The sequence below is a fragment of the Vipera berus genome (genome assembly GCF_964194415.1).
Source record: "Vipera berus genome assembly, chromosome: 2".
In the NCBI taxonomy this organism is placed as follows: domain Eukaryota; kingdom Metazoa; phylum Chordata; class Lepidosauria; order Squamata; family Viperidae; genus Vipera; species Vipera berus.
In genome coordinates, this window is record NC_138203.1 from 208916587 (window position 1) to 208939079 (window position 22493).

The 22493-nt window shown below is 41.0% G+C and overlaps 1 protein-coding gene across 2 annotated transcripts in view; it reads right to left on the reverse strand.

The window, feature by feature from the left end:
* Positions 1-470: 470 nt before the first annotated feature.
* GLRA1 (glycine receptor alpha 1) overlaps positions 471-22493 on the reverse strand; it is a gene marked incomplete at its 5' end in the record, with an annotated part of 78733 nt that continues 56710 nt past the window's right edge. Inside the window, 6 exons of one of the 2 annotated variants that reach the window (XM_081320215.1) lie at positions 471-859; positions 6535-6681; positions 11848-12062; positions 12861-12998; positions 13578-13660; positions 16972-17195. In XM_081320215.1, coding sequence (XP_081176341.1) covers positions 569-859; positions 6535-6681; positions 11848-12062; positions 12861-12998; positions 13578-13660; positions 16972-17195 — 1098 coding nt within the window. In that variant the 3' untranslated portion in view covers positions 471-568. Of the gene's footprint in view, positions 884-6534; positions 6682-11847; positions 12063-12860; positions 12999-13577; positions 13661-16971; positions 17196-22493 lie in introns of both variants that reach the window. The other variant, XM_081320214.1, reaches the window with a different exon arrangement.

The window sequence follows — 22493 nt, forward strand, 5'->3', positions numbered from 1 at the left end:
AGCTATACGTGAGCAGCCTGGGGCCAGTTTACCATCCTCTGCTTTTCTCTCTTTTTTTGCTATTTTTTCTTTTCCTCCGGGTGCTTGCTTAGAATTGGTATGGCCTTATAGAGCAAGAGTCTGGTTGAAGCGTAATTGCAATCCTCTTTGCACATGGAATCAGGAATCGTTCCATTGGCTTTAGAATCTAAGCTGTTAATAGGCTAAAAAAGGATTTTTTTTCTGTTTTTGCATTATAGTTAAGCATGAATATATATTTAATATATTACACTGCTTGGACTGCTGCCATAGCAATCCTAAAACTTGTTGCTCTGTAAAATAGCTCGCCTTTCCCAACCTCAAAGATTTTTGAAAGCTTTCTTCCCATTGCCCACCCACCCCCCCCAGTATCCCTCAGTTCGTATGATATTTTTAAAAGTCACCCCACTTTTTAAAATAGATATTGCCACATTCTTAAATTCATGCATCACTGCATTGCTATTGCACATGGTGTGTATAGAGTAACCCATTCATCTTGCCTTCACACTCATCTCTCCTGTTGGGAACGTGGGTACAAGCCCCCTCCCACTCATGGCTTGTGTACATCTTCCCTTCGGACAATCTTGTAGATAATCCAGTAGAAAATGTTGAAGATGAGGAAAGCCATGGGGAAGCCAATCCGCGAGATCTTGTCTATTTTCTTGGCTCTCTGGATGAAAAGCTTGCGCATCTCATCGGGGGATCTGGAAGGGGGCGGTGCTGGGTTGGTGGTATTGTTGTTGTTGGCTCCTTTGACTGGAATACCGTCCTTGGCTTGCAGGCAGGCAGGTCCCATCCCATAAGCCGAAAAATTGAACCTGCCTTCTCCAGTGTCATCCTCCTGAAATATATTAAACATAGGGCTCTACTTAAAAATAAGATAAAGACAGTGCACCCTGGCTATAAGGCTTACTGCCAGGAACTGGGGACATGAATCAGTGCTTTGGGTGTGAAGGACAACCCTTCCTTGGAGAGATCAGCCTTATAGATGGGTGCAGTTGAATGCACAGAGGCAAAGCAGGGGATCCATCTGGCACAAGAGTCCTTCTATTTCCTTAACTGGATATCCCCTGTTTTGCTTCTGCCCCTCCTCCCCATCCAAACCTTCTTTACATTTGGCTTGCCCAGAAGGAGGGGGCTCCATGGAACTCTTCTCATTAAACTCATTCCGTCAACACTGCTACAGAGTTGCATGGACTTTGAGCAGAAAAGCTCATTGTTTAAAAGATATCCACACGAGGGATTAGTTTAATAGTGAAACTGTATTCCCTCTCTTCAGGATGTTCTTGGGGTTTCTTTTTTCCATTTTGCTTTCCACAAACCTAAAACTGGGTGAGGCACTTTTGGAGCAGCTAGTGGACGTGCTTAACTTTTTGAAGTTTTTTTTAATCCCATTTATATCCCGCCCTTCTCCGAAGACTCAGGGCGGCTTACAATCTAAGAAGCACAAATAAATGTGCTTAGCAATAGCCTTCATTCTATGTATATGCCTGCTTATTAGGGCTTTCACACACACCCCCAAGTGGCATTTTTACAAAGTCAGCTTATTGCCCCCAACAATCTGGGTCCTCATTTTACCTACCTCGGAAGGATGGAAGGCTGAGTCAACCTTGAGCCTGGTGGGACTCGAACCTGCACTAATTGCAGGCAGCTGGTGTTACTTAAGGAGGCATTAGCCCACTGCTCCACCAAGGCTCTTTTGTTAAGTTAAGAGGCAAAGGCCACAGGGTTTGCAATAAAGAGATAAGATGGGCAGGGTCATATTATGCAAGGAAGCAGGGCTGGGATTTGAAATTTTCCCCAGTTTTTGGGGGGTTCCATAGGTGGGCACTCCTTTATTTTTTCAGAATGGTATTCAGACTATTCTGCCTGGAGAAGTCCAGGACAGTGGGAAGAGAGAGAGAGAGAGGAAGAAGAAGATGACTAGTAGCAAGGTGGATGGACTCAATGATAGTGATGGTTGGTATATTATTAGAAGAACTGAAGGGCCAGGCTGAGAGAGGTCATCCTGGAGAAAATCTATTTTTGTCATCAAGAGTTGACACTGACTTGACAGCACCTAATCAATCAAGAATATTTTAGTTGTTACATCACCTTTCAAATTCATATTTTCCACCGCAAAATAGCAAGGAAGTGTGCCACTGGTTCTGAGTAATGTTCTCGGTTTTCTATAGACATTCTCGATCATCCAGGTCATGGCTGTCCCAAAGACACTTTTCCGAAAGGCTACTGGACTTTCTTGTTTTTTTTGTCTTTGAAAATGTTTTGCTTATCATCTAAGAAGCTTCGGTTCAGTACTGAAGAAGGTTCTTGGATGAGAAGTGAAGCATTTTCAAAGTTTTCAGTTCTGAACTGATGAGAAGCAAAATGTTTTCAAAGAAAAATACTAAGAAAGTCCAGTTGCCTTTTGGAAAACACCTTCAGGACAATTTCCCAATTGACATTCAGTTGCACATTGAGAGGGAATTTGGGGACCACAGGTGGTGCTCCCCAGTTTCCAAGCCTTAAGTTTACTGAAGTGTAATCAGGGGAGTTCTGTAAGGATGTATATGTAAGGGAAGGTGGAAATACCTCACTAAATACTGATTTGAGAAAAAAAAAACAACTAATAATAATTCCCAGGCTTTCAGGCAAACGATGATTACTATAAAAGAAAAAAAATGTAAATACAATTGCACAGAAACTGGGAGTGAATAAGAAAGACGGTACTTAGTCCAAACAATAAGAACAATTCTGGATTGTTCAAGGCTTTAATGAAATATAGATTATGAGAACATAAGAGGTGATGCTTGTTACTGTACAGATAGTAGATTTAGTTCTCTTCCTCCTTTTGTACTGATTTTCTTGAGTATTAAAATTATTTGTGGATTTATGTAATTTTTGCAGATCACAAAAGAGACTCAAGAGTGAGGAATTATCTGTTTCACAGGTGCAGTTGCTTGGAAGGAACTATATGCTAAATCAAAAAAATAAATAAATGCCCAGTGGGTTTGAGTTGGGCTCTGGAAGGATGCTTAATAAAGAATACTGAACAACTCCAGCAATTACCTTAGATATAAGCTTCTATTTGTCTCGGGTGTTCAGATAGCAATAACTACATGATGTAATATATACAGATCAATATTCCTGGATGAAATGCAATTTTTCCAAATTGTAACTCTAGAGTAATTCAGAATGAACAGCTTTCTAATTTCTCATGGCCATTAATTACTTGTGGACTTTACTTCTGAGCAGTACTGCCAGACTTTTATAGATGGCTCTTTTCAAGCTTTTCCTTGTAGAATATCTTTTAAGAATGACCTCGCTTCTCACATTGCATAGTATGGATGAATTGTACAGCCACACATTTACAGCAAGGATGTATGAATGTGGTCGAGAGCACATCGGTAGCTTGAACAAATGATGCCGTACCAAGCTTTGAATAATCTAGCATGAGCTGCAAGGCATGGGGCTTACCTGGAAAAAGTTGTCAGTTGTCTCAGAAGCAGATAAGTTTGTGAATCCCTACCAATATCTTGTGGGCTTCCTGTTCCTTTGGGTACTAGCACTCTCAAGAGCCAACCAACTGCTTTTTTCAATCTACCATTTTGTCCTTTTATACAGGTTTACACCAACATAATGCAAGGAACTGTGACAAATGTCTGAAAGCTGGGATTTAAAGTACTCTTCGAGATCCATTCAAGTACTGGGACATGGACTGGTTTGGAAAGAACCCCAAATTTCAAAAAGCAATTTGTTATTCAACAACAAAATTTAAGACTTTGTAGTTGCACCCCCCGCCCCCCCAAATTGGATGATACAAAAGCTTTTATGGAATGTTCTCTTGGACATCTAATATTTTTGATGCTTCTCAGAGTCTTATTTCCACTATATTTGAAGACAGCGTTATCAGTAACATTTTCTACCATGTTTTGTGTTCTCCCCAACACTTCATAATGGAACTGATCCTTCAAATACTAGGGAAAAGAAATCATAATTTTAAATATTTAAATTAGTATTCCCTGTTTCTAGGAATGCTTTCATTGTTCTACTATTTCTCTTCTTAGGGAAATGGTGGAAAATGAGAATCAATTCTGAGAAAGTGAGTAAAAGAAAAATTATAGCAGGAGCCCCTTCCTCCTGAACTAATATTCTACACAATTGTAGGAAACTTCTAAGTCCAAGGGATATATTTTTTTCCTTTGAACTATTTCCATTCGAGGATAAAATGTGTCCTCAATCAAGTCTAGGATAAAAGGAAGTCAGGAGTTCATCCAACTATTATTTCTTCAGTTTTTTTATCGATCTAGGAAATAATATTCCAATTTATTAAACGGCCATATTTAAATTACAGTGACACAGAAAAAAATGTGGGTTATCAAATTATGATGTGATTTTGCTATTTTAATTTATGAGAGAGACGAAGTGGTGAAACTTATCACTTACTGAAAAAATGAAGTGGGGAGTTAAGAAAAGGGAGGGGCGGGGACTTGGCACTTCCTGCCCTTCACACCATTTAAAATAAAACAAATCCTCTGTTCTCACCAGCAGGGGGCAGTAACACAAAAGAAGAAATGTACATTGTTGGATAGAAATATGCATTTTAAATACATCAGAGCCAGACTTCCTAAACTTGCTATTGGCACAGCAGATGAACTCACCCTCCCACATAAAAGCACTCTGGTCTCAAACACAGGCTTGCAGATTGTCAACCCAACCTTTTAACCCTGTCAGCCACCTCGGTCCCTGATCTGGTCATTGTTATATACAGATAGGCTTTCTGCTGACCTACTGGGGATGGTGCTTCTACTCCATCCTACACTTTGTCATGGAATAGTCATTAAGCTTGAGGATGACAACCTAAAGTTTCTTCAGAAATGGTTTCTTTCTCTTTGTTCTGCAACCTATTTTCTATGCACGTTTAGTGAATAATCACTTCTGAATCAAACAGAATTTACTCCTATTCCAAGTTTTAGTTTTATTTAAATGATTTCTTCCCATAGAATACTAAGGTGCTGTGATTTTTTTCCCCTGGGGCTGCCCCAAAAGCAATTATTAGTTTCTATATCTTCACAACCCTCCTCGGCATTCTTCAAGACTACAAACTTTTTCAAAATTTGATGCCTTCTAGATTTGTGGTCTTCAGCCCATAAAACCTCTGGTTATTGGGGAAAATTCTCGGTTTTGGAGTCCACAGATCCGGATGTACATCTGGGATGTGGAGGTATCACTTGAGGATGGGTGAGAGAAGAAAGGAAATGGCTGGTGGCTTATAAAAGGGGGAAGGAGAAAGAGATTAGCTCTTTTGCTCCCCAGCAACTTACAGGAATACTCTTGGGAGGGAAAGGATGCCTGCCGTGACATGTAACTCCATAAATCTTACTGAATAGACACTTTCCTAGGCAGATGTCTTTCCCATCAACTAATGCTTGATCCTTTAAAAACAGGAGAGAAAGGATTTAAGGAGAATGGGGAAGAAGAAAAACATATCTTTTCCCATTTCTCCTGTGAAATATTTTCTATCATCTATCAAAAGCCTTGGTTAAATTAAAAAAACCCAACAACTTTCTATTTTATTTTGGTTGGAATGGCAAAAATGAAAACAACAACAACAACAAGGAGCTAGATTAGGATTTTACTGCAACATCTTGCTGAAGATTCTACATAGTTGGTGCGTTTCTTAAATACTATTTGCCATTATAAAAACTTCACCATGGCCAGGACCAGAACTGGCACAGAGAGGAAAAGCTTTCTAAATTCATCTTGCTCAGCTTGAAGTCAGTCATTGGCAAAATCCATTAAGTCAGATTAATATAATGGAAAAAAAATAATAATGTAACAGGACATTTGATCTGTGAGATAGTAAGTTTCACCTACCTTTAGGATATATGGAAGTGGCTCATCAGTGATGTGAGTTGACAAGTGTCCTTGCCTCTCACCCAAGGAAACAAGCAGCATGAACCATGAATGATGTCATTGTATGTGGAGCAATGCATACACATGAATGATAGAGCTTCCATTTCAAAGACAGATTCTTGAATTGGCAAAATTAGAATATTTTGATCAACTGGGAGAGCACGCTGAATGTCACAGGCGCAGCAATTGAACTGGCTTTCTCTTCTGAAACTTGCTTTTTATCTCTCATCTTCTCTGTCCCCAAGTCTGTATATATTCTCAGTCATTAGAGATGTTTTATCCTTTACACTATAGAGTGAACAGCTTTAAAAGGTATCTACTGACCTCAGTGAGAAGTTTTGTATTTAAACAGGAGTGATGGATGTCTGTAAATACATGAGCTTATTGACTGATTCTGTACTCAAGTGAAATATTTCACTGTGGTTTCCAAATAGTTGTCAGCAGCAACAGCAGCAGCTTGTGAAAAGCAGATCTCCAAACATTATACTGTTCATCTTATAGCTGGCATGCTAAAATGCAGTGGTCCCAATATCCCTTTTGACCAGGTGACCTCGTGTTGCAACCCATCTCTTTCAGCGGTGCTCAACGTACAATACTTGTGTTGACTTGTATATTGCTTACCTTGTGGTGCCTCCTTTTTCTTCTGAACCTGAGTAGTTCTTTGTGCTGCCGGGACACAAAGTTAACAGCAGCATACTCTAGAAGGGCTGAGAACACAAACAGCAGGCACACAGCCATCCAGATGTCAATGGCTTTAACATAGGACACCTGAGAGAGGAAAGCATATGCAATTTTCTTAGTAGCATATAATTCAGATACTGTCCACCAAGATCAAATATTAATACTACAAGATCAAATACTAGCTACCAAGGTACCTAGATAAATAGGTACCACTTCGGTGGGAAGGTAACAGTGTTCCATGACGTCATGAGCATGGAAATGTCTTCCGACAGCAGTGGCTAGAAACGGAGATGAACACTGCCCCCTAAAGTCGGCAATGATTAGTGCAGTAAAATCCACAGGGACTCCTTTACCCTTACCTTTACCCTACTAAGATCAACATACTATATTCCAAAGTCTCCAGCTGGCGTTGTTCAAAATACACTACTCTGTCTTTGACAATCATTACCCTTTGATGTAAACTCTATACTGCCTTTTCTATATAATAATCACTAAGCTTCAGCATGAAATAGTTGAAGTAGTAATCTGTTGGTTGGATTCAAATATATTGCTATGCCATAATATATTTCCTTTTGGCTTTGTATGTTCAGAAACTCACAGCTACAAATCAAGGCCTAGCATTATGTCTGGACACAGGAATTATATCTGTCATTTCACCTTCTCTGTTGACACATTTATGATTGCATGAGCTTTTGTGTCTACTGTCCAATTCATTACACAGAGATCCACATTTACACAATTGCTTCTTAACCATTGCATTCTCTTTTGTTTTTGTTGCAATCGAAAGGAAAAAAAACACCATCCTTTCCTCTGATATTGCTCTTGTATCTATTTTTAGAAGACTAAATATCGTTGAATGAAAGTTCTGGTTCATACCATACCTGATCGAGGAGGAACACGCGGATCTGGCATGCATTACGGAAACCTGGTTGGGCTCGGAGGGAGGGGTCCCTCTGATCGAGTTATACCCCCCAGGTTTCCATGTGCTACACCAGCCACGGGCTCAGGGTAGGGGTGGTGCGGTGGCGGTGGTTATTAGGGAGACTTTATGTCTGCAGGAGACCACCATTGCCCAGATTGGTGGGAGTGAGTCCCTCCTCCTGAGATGTGGCCCTCGGGTTCAGATGGACTTGTCGCTCACATACCTGGCGCCCAGCTGTGTGGCAACAGCTCTGCCCGAGCTGCTCGACACCCTCTCAGGGTTGGCGGTGGAGTTCCCCAGGCTTATAGTGCTGGGTGACTTCAACCTGCCTTCCCTGGGAGGGTCATCGGAGTTAGCCCAGGAGTTCATGGCTTCCATGGCCATGGACCTGACCCAGGTAATTCAAGGCCCAACTCATGTGGGGGGTCACACTCTCGACCTGGTGTTTCTGTCTGGACAGTGGTTGGATGATTTGGGAGGGGGTTCACCGGTCGTTGTTCCCCTGTCATGGTCCGACCATCATCTCCTGTGGCTGGTCTTCCGTTATGCCACCCCCCGCCGCTGGGCTGAGGAACCGACCAGATGGTTCCACCCCAGGCACATAATGGACCCTGAACGGTTCCAGATGGCGCTTGGGTCTATATCCATTGCCCTCACTCACAGGCCAGTTGATGCCTTGGTTGATGCCTGGGAAAAGGCGGCCACTGAGGCACTCAACTGTGTTGTACCTTGTGACCTCTGACCCGGCGCAGATCCCGTTGGGCTCCATGGTTTTCTGTGGAGCTCCGGGAGATGAAGCATCGGAGACAGGGTCTAGAGAGCGGTTGGAGGTCCAGCCGTTCCGAATCTGACCAATTACAGCTAAGAACCTTTATAAGGTCTTATCTTGCTATGATGAGGACGGCGAGGGCTAATTACTTCGCTGCCCTCATTGCGTCCGCAGATAATTGCCCGGCCACCCTGTTTAGGGTGACTCGCTCCCTCCTTAATCAGGAGGTGAGAGAGGAGCCCTTGCAGGGGCGGGCCGAGGAATTTAGTCATCATCTGATGGACAAAATCGCTCAGATCTGGGCCGGTTTGGACTCTGACTGGGCAGAGTCTGACGTGGAGGAATTGGACGGTCTTGAGCATGCTATCTGGACTGAGTTCGATCCTGTTTCCCCTGATGATGTGGACAGGATGATGAGGAAGCTGAGCTCCACCACCTGTTTGTTGGACCCATGCCTCTCCTGGCTGGTTTATGTGGCCCGGGAGGAGACACGAGGCTGGTTCCAGGCAGTAATAACTGCTTCCTTGAAGGAGGGTATCTTCCCTGCCGCCTTGAAGGAGGCGATGGTGAGACCCCTCCTCAAGAAGCCTGCCCTGGACTCGGCTGTTTTAAATAACTATCGTCCGGTCTCCAACCTTCGCTTTTTGGCGAAGGTTGTTGAGAGTGTGGTGGCGCATCAGCTTCCTCTGTTCCTGGAGGAAACTGATTATCTGGACCCGTACCAATCGGGCTTCAGGCCCGGGCACAGCACGGAGACAGCATTGGTCGCACTGGTGAATGATCTCTGGCGGGCTCAGGACAGGGGTTGTTCCTCTGTCCTAGTCCTATTAGATCTCTCAGCGGCTTTTGATACCATCGACCATGGTATCCTACTGCGGCGTCTCAGGGGGTTGGGAGTGGGAGGCTCCATTTTACGGTGGTTCTCCTCCTATTTCCTGGGCCGCTCGCAGTTGGTGTTGACGGGAGGGCAGAGATCCGCCCCGAGGCCTTTCATTTGTGGAGTCCCTCAGGGGTCGGTTCTCTCTCCCCTCCTGTTCAACATCTATATGAAGTTGCTGGGTGAGATCATTTGGGGTTTTGGGGTGGGGTATCATCAGTAAGACCGTTTTTTTCTCCACCCCGAACCAACCCAGTTATGCCCTCGCCGTGATGTCCCGTTGCCTGGAGGCGGTCCGGGTATGGATGGGGAGAAACAGGCTTCGTCTCAATCCTGCCAAGACTGAGTGGCTGTGCATACCGGCATCTCGGGTTAACCAGACTATTCCATGTTTAACGATGGGGGATGAGGTGTTACCCCCCGTTGATAGGGCTCGCAACTTGGGCGTCCTCCTGGATTCACGGCTCAATTTTGAAGATCATATATGAACCGTGACCAGGGTGGCTTTTGCCCAGGTTCGCCTGGTGCACCAGTTGCGACCCTACCTGGACCGAGATGCTCTACGCACAGTCACTCATGCGCTCGTGACCTCCCGTTTAGACTACTGCAATGCTCTCTACATGGGGCTGCCCTTGAGGACCACTCAGAGGCTTCAGCTGGTGCAGAATGCGGCCGCGCGAGTTGTGATGGGGGTTTCCCGACACTCCCATGTAACACCTCTACTCCGCAAGCTGCATTGGCTTCCGGTTGCCCTCCAGGTGAGATTCAAGGTGCTGGTGATGCCCTATAAAGCCCTTAATGGCTTGGATCCGGGATATCTGAGGGAACACCTGCTGCCGGCATCAAGTTCCCTTCGTCCAGTGTGCTCCCACAGGGAGGGCCTTCTCAGGGTGCCGCCGGTTAAAGATTGCCGGTTAAAGATTGGTAACACCCAGGGGGAGGGCCTTCTCTGTGGGTGCGCCTGCCCTCTGGAACCAGCTGCCCGGGGAGCTTAGGACTGCCCCCGACCTTCGTTCATTTCGCCGTGACCTGAAGACCTGGCTCTTTGAGCTTTCCGGCCCAGGCTGAGAGTTTTTAATTGGGGTTTTTATATTTTTTCAGGGATTAAATTTAATTCTTTTTAATTGTTTTTAATTTTTGTATCAGTGTTTTAAGTACCCTGTAAACCGCCCTGAGTCCTTCGGGAAAGGGCAGTATATAAAATAAATAAATAAATAAATAAATATTATTACTGTTAGGAAGATTGAAAGCTCCTTTTGTACCCTCAAGTGGTAGCTCCTGGCTGACCCTGTCTTGCTTTCAAAGCTAAGGAGATTGGGGTAGATGGGAGAGTTTCAGGACATACCAGGGCTGCAGGCAAGACTGGGAAATCAAAAATCTTGGAAGAAGCAAATGGGAAAGCATTTTGTATTGTTGCTAAGAAAACTACATGGAAATATCCATGAAGCTACCAATAAAGCTACTTTATTTGTAAACCACTTTGGCGAAGAGGTTGGGGTGCCAATATTTTAAATATATTGGGGGTGGTGGAGGTTGATTTCTAATTGAAACTAAAATATTTGATACTACCATAAGGGAGAGAGATCTTATAAGAGTATTATTATAAAATTCTCTTTAACAAGATGGTGGCAGAGTAGAAAGTGAACAAAAATCTGATGATGTTATCTAGTTTGGTAATGAAATGTCTGCAAGAAAACCATCAAGGTCAGAGAGCAGCACGGACCCCACAAAACAAAAATCTATCAATTTCTAGAGATTGTTCTGATTTCCCCTCTATTCCTTCATGTAGGAAAGAACTATACATTGTTTTATAAATGTTATACAGAATTTGCGTCCTGCCTTTCTCCCAAAAATAATTATTAATGAGAATTTGCCAGTAAACTCAGCTGAGGAAGAAGAAATTAGTATTATAATATGTTTGATGAATATTAATAAACTATTAATCTTTTCTAAATAGCACGATTCATGTATGCATTTCTTCTAAGAGTACAGTAATTGAATTGTATAATACAATTGAAAATGATATTCTAGTATTTGAAAAAATATATTTCAATATTTGTAATTTTATTTTCCAGATTCTCTTCTTCTGTATCTGTTTAAACATTCTTTTTTCTGTTTCTGTGCCTGCTCTTACTCCCAAATAAATTGTATTTAGTAACCTCAAGGGAGCATATTTTCAACTACAGGCATCTTATGAGTACAAATGAAAATAAATAAGCAACAAATTGTGCTACATCTTTCTAATACTTATTTTTCCCCCCTGTAGTTCTACTGCATAGATAAATTACAGATTTAGGGTAATGAAGGATGCTAGGACTTTTCTGCTGATTTCCAATTGACAATAAGACTAAAGGCTAATGATTAAGGGCACTGAAATAATTTGATATCAGCTTCTAGTGAATTAAACACACATTTCAAACCTTAAAAATGATATGCCGATATGCTAGATTTGGGAAGAAGACTTGGAACACGGTAGTAAATGCCCTAAAAGTACTATCTAATATGTGATTTTTCAACTTTGCATTAATATTTTCAACTTTAACTGGGAATGGTTCTTCTAAGGTTCTCAGTGGGGAACTTTGCTATCATATCTTCCAAATCCTTTGAATCGCTGATATCGATTTTTGGAACTTGATTCCAACACAGAGGGTTCAACACTGGCTCTTCATAAGGATAATTTGTTACCTTGGGCAAAGATGCTCGAGAACCAGAACTTTGTGTGGTCATTGTGAGCACTGTAGTGATGCCCAGACCGACTCGGGCAGGTGCAGCATCCATGTTGATCCAGAAAGAGATCCAGGAAAGAATTACAATCAGCAGGCTGGGAATATACATCTGGATCAAGTAGTAACCCATCTGTCTCTCCAGATGGAAACGAGCTTCTATGCAGGTGAATTTGCCTAGGAATTACAGGAACCTTCATTAAAAAGTGAGCTTTAAGGGAGACCCACTGTGAACAAATTTCTTTCTTGGCATTAGACAATTGTGATGATCACATTTTTCCTAAGCCTGGACACATATTTAGGACTGTGTCACACATGAGATTTCTGTGGGGTTCATCATAATATGTTTTAGTTCCTAAAGGTTGTTCTTTAGCAATAGAATAGAATAGAATAGAATAGAATAGAATAGAATAGAATAGAATAGAATAGAATAGAATAGAATAGAATAGAATAGAATAGAATAGATGCTGGAAGGGACCTTGGAGGTCTTCTAGTCCAGCTCCCTATACCATTTCAGACAAATGACTGTCTAGTCTCTTCTTAAAAACTTCCAGTGATGGAGCACCCACAATTTCCAAAGGCAAGCTGTTCTCCTGGTTAGACAAGCTTTATTCTTTATTCTAAATTCCTTTATTCTTAATAAAATAATATTTTCCAGAAGGTATCTTATAATACATATATATTATATACGGTAATGGTGAATAGCCCAAAGATGAAAAAAACTCAACCTCATAAGCTAAGGATACTATAAGCCTGACCTGTTTGAGAAATGAAACAGAGAAATCTAAATTCTCATAGAATTTACATGGAAAAAAGGTGGCCCAACCAGAAGAATAACTAGTTCTTTGTAACATATCATCCATTGAGTATTACTTACTCAATGGTTGATGGCTGGTTGAAAAAGTCTGAATGAGAACCTTGCTGTCTTGATAATTTCCATGGAGAAATGCTTAATGTGGATCTGCCACCACTAACCTGTGTTATAATGTTTTGTGCAGTAGCGCAAGTCCTTTTCTTCCTTCAGGATGAATTGTGGCAGGGTTAATCCATCAGCAACCTGCACTGCTCCTTTCTCTTGCCACTCAAATATCAGATCATTCATTGTATAACCAACTGTGGAGACCAAAGCAGGAGAGAAAATCAGCATGGATCAAAATGGATAGTTGTTGCAGATCAATGGGTGACAAGGTTAACAGCAGAAATACATACTAGTCTTCACTAAAATCGCAAGCTACTGGTATACATAGAGCTGGTAAAATCCACATTAAAATGGAAAAACTCAGCCATTACAACTTGTTCTATCCTCTCCTTACCCAATGTACAAGGACAAAGGACACATTTGGCTTTTTAGTGACATGCCAAAGACCACAGTGCAAAGAATTGTGGTTGAGGCCAAAGCAGAACCAAGTTTATTACGTTTAATAATTTCCTCCTTTGGTCATATTACAACTTGATAGCAACCTTCTCAGAGGTTGTGGTAAGGCTTTTGGAGTCATATCTGCCCTCATCCCCCCTGGTGTTCCACCGAAGACACAAGTGCCTCTGATGCTTTTTCTCCTTCCCTCCACTCTCTCTATAGTAACTGAGGGATTTGCTTAGGAGCTGAAAAATATAATGCGGCCTGTATATGAGCAGCCATACTTGCTCCCATGTAGAGTGGCAATTTTTTAGAGGAGAAACTTCAAGACTCACAGCTCTCTAGTTGCATAATACATGTCTGGACATCCATAGGGAAGTTCTTTAGATCCATGGGGCAAGCCAGGGTCAGGGTTATTCTGTGAAGAGAGAAGAGACTTAGTTCTAGCTATTTCTAGCTGAGGAATAAGAAGCCAGTAGGTCAATCTTAGGCCTAGTGAGAAAGGAAACTATACCAATCTAGATATATTAGTATAATTATGAAAATATGGTTTGTTTCCATTTCATCTTCACTCTCATTTCTTATAATTCCTTTATTTTCTTCTATTCTCTTCCATAAATAAATACTTAACGAATTAGAACGGCCAGAATCTAAGCTAGAATAGCTGATCACACATGACAGAAAGCTTGTGTTAGTACAGTCCCCCTGTACTAACAAAAACCATAGTTACTATGGCTGAAAAGGGGGAAAAATCAGTTTTCTACCACAAGAGGACTATGCCCAATTCCTAGGTGTGGCTTAATGTGTGAAATATTTGAAGTATCTCTACAAACTGTTAACACAACTCTCTGAAAGCTGCTATAGGTCCCCAGTTCTTCTTTCAAAAGGTGGGAGATAAATGGCTGGATTAACAGAATTTTTTTTTTAGCAAGACCTACCAACACATTATCTGCTAAAATATTTTAGTGCATCAATCAACACGAGTCTTGCTTCACTGTATACTTTTCAGGTAGCATAAATATGAGAGCACTTATTGATGTGTTCACCCTCACCTTTCTGAGAGAAACAATAAATGGAAGGTCACCTTTGGTGGCAGTTACTTAAATAACTACCTCTTGTTAGTTGGAAAACATTTCAAATGACCGTATAAATTGAAGCTTTAAATTCCCAAAGCTCTGGCTATGTGCTTTGCTAAGTGTTATGCTGTCTGGTCTCTGATGTTTGAACGGAAGCCGCCTTCTTTTTTCTCTCTGTATTACAATATTATGTGTTTTGTTCCTTGGGGCCAGGAGGACATCTGTGACATGAGCCAGGAGTTCCAATGGGAATGACCCCTTTGCACTCTGGGATTGTACTGCCAGGCTTCAGCAAGCTGGAATATGCAAACAGAACCCAAGTTTATATATGTACAAAAGGTGCCAGTACATTCTTTACGGCATTTAGGAAGAAAAGTACATGTTCCTAATTGCATTCTTTCAGTAAAGGACAAAGTAAGGTTTGGAGGTGGCTAGAATGGATTATTTCTAAATTAAAATGAGTTCACTTACTGCACTTCACATATCATAAATTTGAAATCCAATGACCCAGAAATTACTGTGTTGAGAAATGATGGAGGAAAAAGCCAGATCTATCTGGTTCCATTATGTGATTTGTCATTTCTTACTTAAAAAAAAATCTCCTGAAAACAAAAGTGAGTAAGCTTGAACATCTTTTAGACTGTAATAGGCCGGTGCAGGGAAGATCCATTTATACATTCTCCAACTGTGTCAGACTGTCAGAGAATTTCTGTTGTATGGGATAGAAATGGTCTTTTGTCTGCCTGATTATTTTAGTAGTACAATTTGCTGAAGTGTCAGTTATGAAGCAACAGGATATACTTGGAATTTTATAATACTGAGAACCTAATTAATCTGCACTCAGTGAGTGTGAATATGGCTAAAAATCTCTACATGCATATTTAGGGATAAATATAATTGAACCTAGTGGGCCTTTTCTTTCTAAATAGATACAGAATAGAATATCAAATAGAATATCTTTATTGTCATTGTGTAACTCACAACAAAATTAAGTATGCATATGACTGTAGGTTTTTTTTTGTAAATGTAAGACATCCCTTACAGCAGGGCTGTCAAACTCAATTTCATTGAGGGCCGCATCAGCATTGCGGTTGCCCTCAAGGGGCCGGGTGGGTATGGCCTGGGTGGGCATGGCTGGAGTGCGTATGGCCTACTGGGTGGGCATGGCCAGCTCTACATCGTTCGCATCAAGGGTGCCTATGGGTGCCTGGGCAGGAGTGGGACATATCTGAGGGCCTCTGGCAGAAGGAGGGTCTCTGGGCCAGGGCCAAGGCAGTGGGGGCCGTTCCCTCACTGTTTCCAGGATGGCTTCGTGGGCCACATGAAACCACTTTGCAGGCTGGATCTGGCCCCCGGGCCTTGTGTTTGACATGTCTGCCTTACAGGATCAGACCAATGCTGATTCCATATCTGATTTCTTTATAAAACTTCCTTCTCTACAGGAAGTGGGGTGGAGTCTTCAGTGTGTAACTGTATACAACTCTGTCTAACTTTTAATACATATGCACCACTTTATTATATTGATGTCAAGGGCATTATTATACTGAACAGTTATTGGGAAAGGATTTGGAGCTGACAAAACGGGATACCTCTTTTATAAAAGAAGCAAAAAAGAGTGCACTTTCAGTTTGTTTCTCAGCAGATACTCTAAATGAATTAAAACTTGATAACCTAATTATAATCAATTATAATTATCTTTAGTCTATTCTACGCCTTTGCAGTTTACTTTAAAAAAATGAACATATTTAGTGTTTTAAAAACAGACTATGAGCCTCAAGCTTGATTCCCCATCTTATTTAGGATAGGATAGATGTCATGATTCTGACAGATGAAACTCTTCAAAAGAACTTCAAGGCATGTTTACCTTAAAGAATCTTTTATTTGAGAAACATAGTATCGGCACTACATAGCTGAAACAAAAAACTAAATTCCTCTCCCCTGGGTACAATGTAACAAAGCACAATTCCCTCCTCCAGTAAATAGTCATAAACCACATCCCCCAATTAGCTTGAAGCGCAGGCTTTCTCCCCAGGTCTCCACACTACCAAAACTCTATCAACTCAGGGCCCAATGACCTTGGGTTCCCACGGCTGAGTTATTATTGTTATAACTAGCTGGACTCTCATCCACATTCCCCCTCCCAGCATCAACTAACTCTAAAAGCAATAGAGGGAAAATGGCTGCATTTCCATCTGTTGTCAAAGCAAGAACATCCGATGTTAGCAGCATTGACATCAGACTGTACAGGTAGTCCTCGACTTACACCCATTTGTTTAGTGACTGTTTGAAGTTACAACGCCACTAAAAAAAGTGACATGATCATTTTTCACATGACCGTTGCAGCGTGCCCATAGTCACATGATCAAAATTCAGATGCTTGGCAACTGGTTCATATTTTTGTCTTGGGGGGTCCTGTGACCCCCCTTCTGTGACCTTCTGACAAGAAAAGTCAATGGGGAAGCCAGATTCACTTAACAACCCTGTTACTAACTTAGCAACTGCAGTGATTCACTTAACAACTGTGGAAAGAAAGGTCGTAAAATGGGAGAAAACTCACTTAACCAATGTCTTGTGTAGCAACATAAATCTGGGCCTCAGTTGTGGCCGTAAATTGAGGACTACCTGTACATCTTATTTAGAAAAGGAAACCTACCTGATACTGTATAGCACATTGCCGCTTTTGGAGATCCGTAGGAGTTTATTATCTGTAGTGATCTCGTGAAAGTGAGCCCCTTTCTCATTAGCAAAGAACAGATCTGGTTTCCAGATGGAATCCAACATGGATGGGTCCAAATCTAGGGAATCATCTGGATATTCATTGTAGGCCAGCCTGGGATCATTCCACTGCTGCCGCAAGAAAATATTCACTCTGTAATCCTGCGTTGAAGAAAGAAAAGCAAAAGGATTGGCGAATGCCCAAAGAAAGCCCTATTAAAAAAAACACCCCTGTAATCCACAAAGCTCAGTGCAGCATGAAGCATAGCAAGACTGCATAGGGTGAATGAGCAAACACCCACCACCACCTCTCCATATTAGGTCTTCACTACCAATTGGATTCTGCTCTTCTTCTGTGAGTATTCTTGCTGGTGTTATTTATTTTATTTTATTTTCTTTATTTTATTTTAATTCCATTTATATCCCGCCCTTCTCCGAAGACTCAGGGCGGCTTACAAGCTTAGCAGTAGCCTTCATTCTATGTATATACCTGCCTATTAGGGCTTTCACCCCCCCCAAGCGGCGTTATTACAAAGTCAGCTTATTGCCCCCAACAATCTGGGTCCTCATTTTACCTACCTCGGAAGGATGGAAGGCTGAGTCAACCTTGAGCCTGGTGGGATGCGAACCTGCACTAATTGCAGGCAGCTGGTGTTACTTAAGGAGGCATTAGCCCACTGTTCCACCAAGGCTCTCACAGAGAACTATATTTATTTTTAACCTCTATAACCAAGAGGTTCAGCAACGGGCAAACAGCTGTAGTGCACAACACCAGCTTCATGCAGAAATGCTCAGGCCATTCTGTGGCAAGCCAGTTCTGGGGTGCATCCAAGTGAAGAAAACATTATTCAGGCTCATGTACTGATCAATCATCCTCTTTCAAGATTGATAATGTGTTCAAGGTGCATAATGGTGCTTGAAAGGACTATGTCATTCAACCCTTAAGTACAATAAACTTTAGGTACAATAATTTCTAAAGCTTTCTTTGAAGTGTGCACCTTTACATTTACTATGTAATTTTTACATCTTCACAACAGCGTTATGAAAAAGTTACCATTAATCCGATCTTTTCTATGGGATTGACTTTTTACAATCAAGAAAAAGATAAGACACTGAAGAAGGAAATGGCTGACTTGCAGAAAGAATTAGTTGCTTGGCTGAAACTTCTGTAAGGAAAGATTAGCATGGCAAGCACTGAGCTGTCCCATGCCTTGAGAAAATTAAATTCTTCTCCTCCCAGCCAGGAGACCCTTTTTCAAAGCAGAATTTTTTCTGCTTTGCCTGAAATGATCCTCCTACACTCATACCAAATTCAACTCGAGTCTATTTTTTGGGTGTTGACATTAATCAGGGACTTAGTTTAATCTTTTTTAAATTGGTCTTAATTTTTGTATTAATGTTTTAAAAATTATACCCTGTAAACCGCCCTGAGTCCTTCGGGAAAGGGCGGTATATAAATTCAATAAAATTAAAATTAAATTAAAATTAATCTTGGAGCTTTTCCAATTCTATTTGAAGCTTCTGCTGATCCTGATTTTTTGACTGAATCCTCATTCTCTTTTCCACTTCTTCTTGTGAATCCCATGTGGTGCACAAATATGGGGCAATCCAGTTCAGCGATACTGATTGGGTCAATACTATCCATGCATTTGGTTAACTCACTGTAAATAACCATTTTAGACATGATTCCTGTTTGGAAGAAGACAAGCCCATGGCATTACATTTTAGGAAGCTGCCTACTATAGATAAATGATTTACTCTGGTTAGCCATGAGTATTTGTGTTTCAGAAGAGGTCTTTTCCAGTTTTTAAAAATGCCAACAACAGTAAGGAGAAGTTTCAGCAGAAGACAATATATGTAGTTCCATATGGTTTATGAAACCAACATTTTAACTGGGAAACTGTGAGAATCCTAGTCCAAACTAAATCGAAAAACACTAGGGATTTCCTGGAAACTTGGCATTGACAAATCAGCCATCAATAGATACATAGAAATTGAAAACTAATAAAAATAAATAATAAAAAGAGGTAAAAAAGAAACAGAGGATCATAAGTTATCCTCTTCAACAACCCAGATAAGTAAGGATTTACACCAGAAAATCAAGCAGAAAATAATACCATTCAAGGAATTACAAAGGACATCTCCATCAACACTTGTTGGGCAAGCTACTCTACATAGACAGGAAGATGACCAGGCTGAGGATGGGGTCAAACACATAATTAGTTTGGCATCTCTATGCTTTTGTAAAAGTCCTAAGTTCAGTCCCTCTAGAAGTCCATTGACTCTTTTCTGATGCTAATTTGCCTTGACCATTAGTAGTTCAGATTCTTGTGTATAGGTAGCATGAAATAAATTTATATTACTTTTGAACTGTATCCTGGTTCTTGATTTCTTGCACTTGACAGGAACAAACTCCACAATCATGAGCACTCATGATATGACCTAGTCAGGGAATTAAACATCTGCAAGCAAACAACCAAAGTCAGAGAACACCAAGTAGAGGCATCAAACACTCAGTGTAGGAATTTATGCATATAAAACCTATGCATTTGTCTCTGAAGATGGAACCTCCGAATTCAGAGGTCATATGTGTCTGAATGTCGGATGCTAGATATTATATTCTCAAAAGAATTTGGGTGGATCAGTGTGTGGAACAATATGTTGCATTTGTTAGAAGCATTTAGACATAGCTTGTCAGGGCCCTTGTGGATGAGCTCCTGACCAAGATTCAAACAATATGAGGACTCCCATGATCCCCTGACATAAGCTAGGAACACCAGAACCTTCCTGTGTGATGTCTCACAGTTGAATCTGATCCTGATATAGAAGCACATGAGAACCTGTGAGGAAAGATCCTTTAGGAACAGCAAGTTTTGTCCCAGAATATTAGTTCCAAATTACCTCTAGTGAAGTTTGACTGGAGATTTTGATGGTACGTGCAAAACAACCCACCTGGGTACAAATCTGTGAATGCTTTGGTATATTACTGCCTGCAAATTGTTACTCTGTTTACCTGGACTTGATTTGTGGTTGGCTATACTTTTTGTTTGTAGGCTGAGCTTAATTACCAGCAGCATAGCTTCCTGCATTGTGCTTACTCATGCTGCTTTTTTCTGGTTGTCAGTTGAACAGCTACTGCAGTAATCTACGTATACCTCCTCTCTGCCTACCTCTTTGTTTGCCAGTATAACCTAAATCCAAGCCTGATTTAGCTGTTTAAATAACAAATTGAGACAAACTGAGTAATATTTGGATGACACAAGAGTCATAATTTCTGCTTAGTTACAAAGATGCCTGATAACCTCATCTGGTCATCCTTTTTGTTCCATGGCAATGCCTCTCTAATAACTGCTATTGGCTTGCTTAAGATGCTACTAAATAGCTCACTAGTTTATGGGGTTCCTCCATCCAACTGCAAAACCAGACAGTGCTGCAAATTTTATAGGCTTGTCCCATAATTTAATTGGAGCTTGTCTCACCAGCTCTGCTGAGAATGAAGTCTGCTTCTTAATCTCATGTCTTTACAACTCTCTTGAGCTTCTCCAGGCCAGGTGAAGCCAAAATCTTTTATCCTGGACAATGGGTGGCTTCTTTGACTTCCTTTGTCTGGCCTTTTATGCCATCTGCCCCTTTCCTCGGCCTCAGAGGATAAAAGAAGCAGGTGGTTTTTAATAAACAAAAGAGGCAATAAAACCTCACAGTCACTTCCTTCATTTGCATTTTCAATGGGTTTGAGGAATGCCAGGTCGTAAACCATTTCCACTGCCCTTGACCAAATTAACCATTAGGATTAGGATTTATGTGTTTTGTTTAGTACATCTCTTCTTTGGGAGGATCTGAGACAGTGAGTCAGAAGCTGATGGTAAAGCAAAGGTGTGGATAGAAACAATGATATGTGTGCTCATTGCTAACTAACACAGAACCTGCTGATTCTTTTCTTTGTCTTTATATATGTCAATGGTCCTTAGAATTACTGTCTATTTGGGAAACATTTAAGTTTAGTTTGTGGAGTACTAAATCAGATCAAGACAAGGACCCTGAGAGTGCTTAAGGAAAGGGTTCTCTAAGACAGACTTGGAAATGTATTCAAACCATGAAAACAAGGAAAGGATGATGAGGTGATGGGCATGAGAACTAGCTTTAGATATTTTCAGAATCAGTTTGCTTTACATTTGGCAGTGATTTAGTAATTGCAATAACAAGAGATACAATACTGCACAAAGATGCTTCTAATGAAAACTAAACTATGACATTTTCCCTTCAAATTAAGCCCAGAAGTGAAATACCTATAAAGGTAAAGGTAAAGGTTCCCCCGCACATGTGTGCTAGTCGTTTCCGACTCTAGGGGCCGGTGCTCATCTCCGTTTCAAAGCCGAAGAGCCAGCGTTTGTCCGAGGACAAACCTATACAGATATACCTATACAGATATACAATATGTAACCATCATATATTTTAAAAAGAATGGACTCTTTTGAAGAAATGTGGATCTACCTTTATATGGAAGGCATATGCAAAGGTTCTTGTTTTCAGAATGTACATTTAAAACTCAACTGGCAAATATTTTCATATTTAGTGAATATCTGGCATTTCTGATAAAGTTCAGAAGTCTTATTTCATTCTGGACAATTTTACAGTCCTAATGGCACTGCCTAATTTCTTCCTACTGATGGGTCCTCACCTCCAGTTGAATGAGCATGAACAAAATTATATTCTTTGCTACTTACAAGGAGGGCCACACTCGCATTCCCATGTTCCAGTTAATTAGCCATTTCTTCTTCCTAAAAGTATGATGTCTCTCAGATAATGGCTTAGTTGCTGAAGGCAGCTAATAATGTGATCAACCTTATATACAACTAATCAGGTGCACAAGTTAGAAGTCAGGATAGAAAGATATGGGAAAAACTGGAAGGATTTGGAAACTGGAAGGATTTGCTGACAGCAGCTACCTGAACAAATCAAACAAATGGATCTCTGATCCCCACTTTTTTTTGTTTGTGAAAATCAATGATGGCTGCAGTCAGTGAAAATCAATGTAATTGATCTAATGGCCTGAAAGCAAAATACTATATTGTGCTTATTTAATTGTAATTGCTAAGATCTGGCAGGTCAGTTTTGTTCTTGTGCTGATTTCACGTGAGACACGATATAAATGCATATTATAAAAATGATGCCAGGACATAGTGTCCATAGTGTCCATAGTGATGGACACAGGACTCTTCCTTCTAGCCAAATAAAACTGCTACCAACCAGTCCTTGAGCCAGCAGAAAACTCCCTATACAAAATTTGCTGCTCCCACTAATAATCCCTATCTAGTCTCAGGCATTACGCTGAGAAATGGTGCTGCCCTTATTTATAGTGTACAAGACATAGTAAAGACAAGAACTAGTCGATTCCCATAGCTTGGTTTTCCTTTTTTTTTTTTTTTACCAAACATCAACAGCTGGTGGGAAAAGATTCAC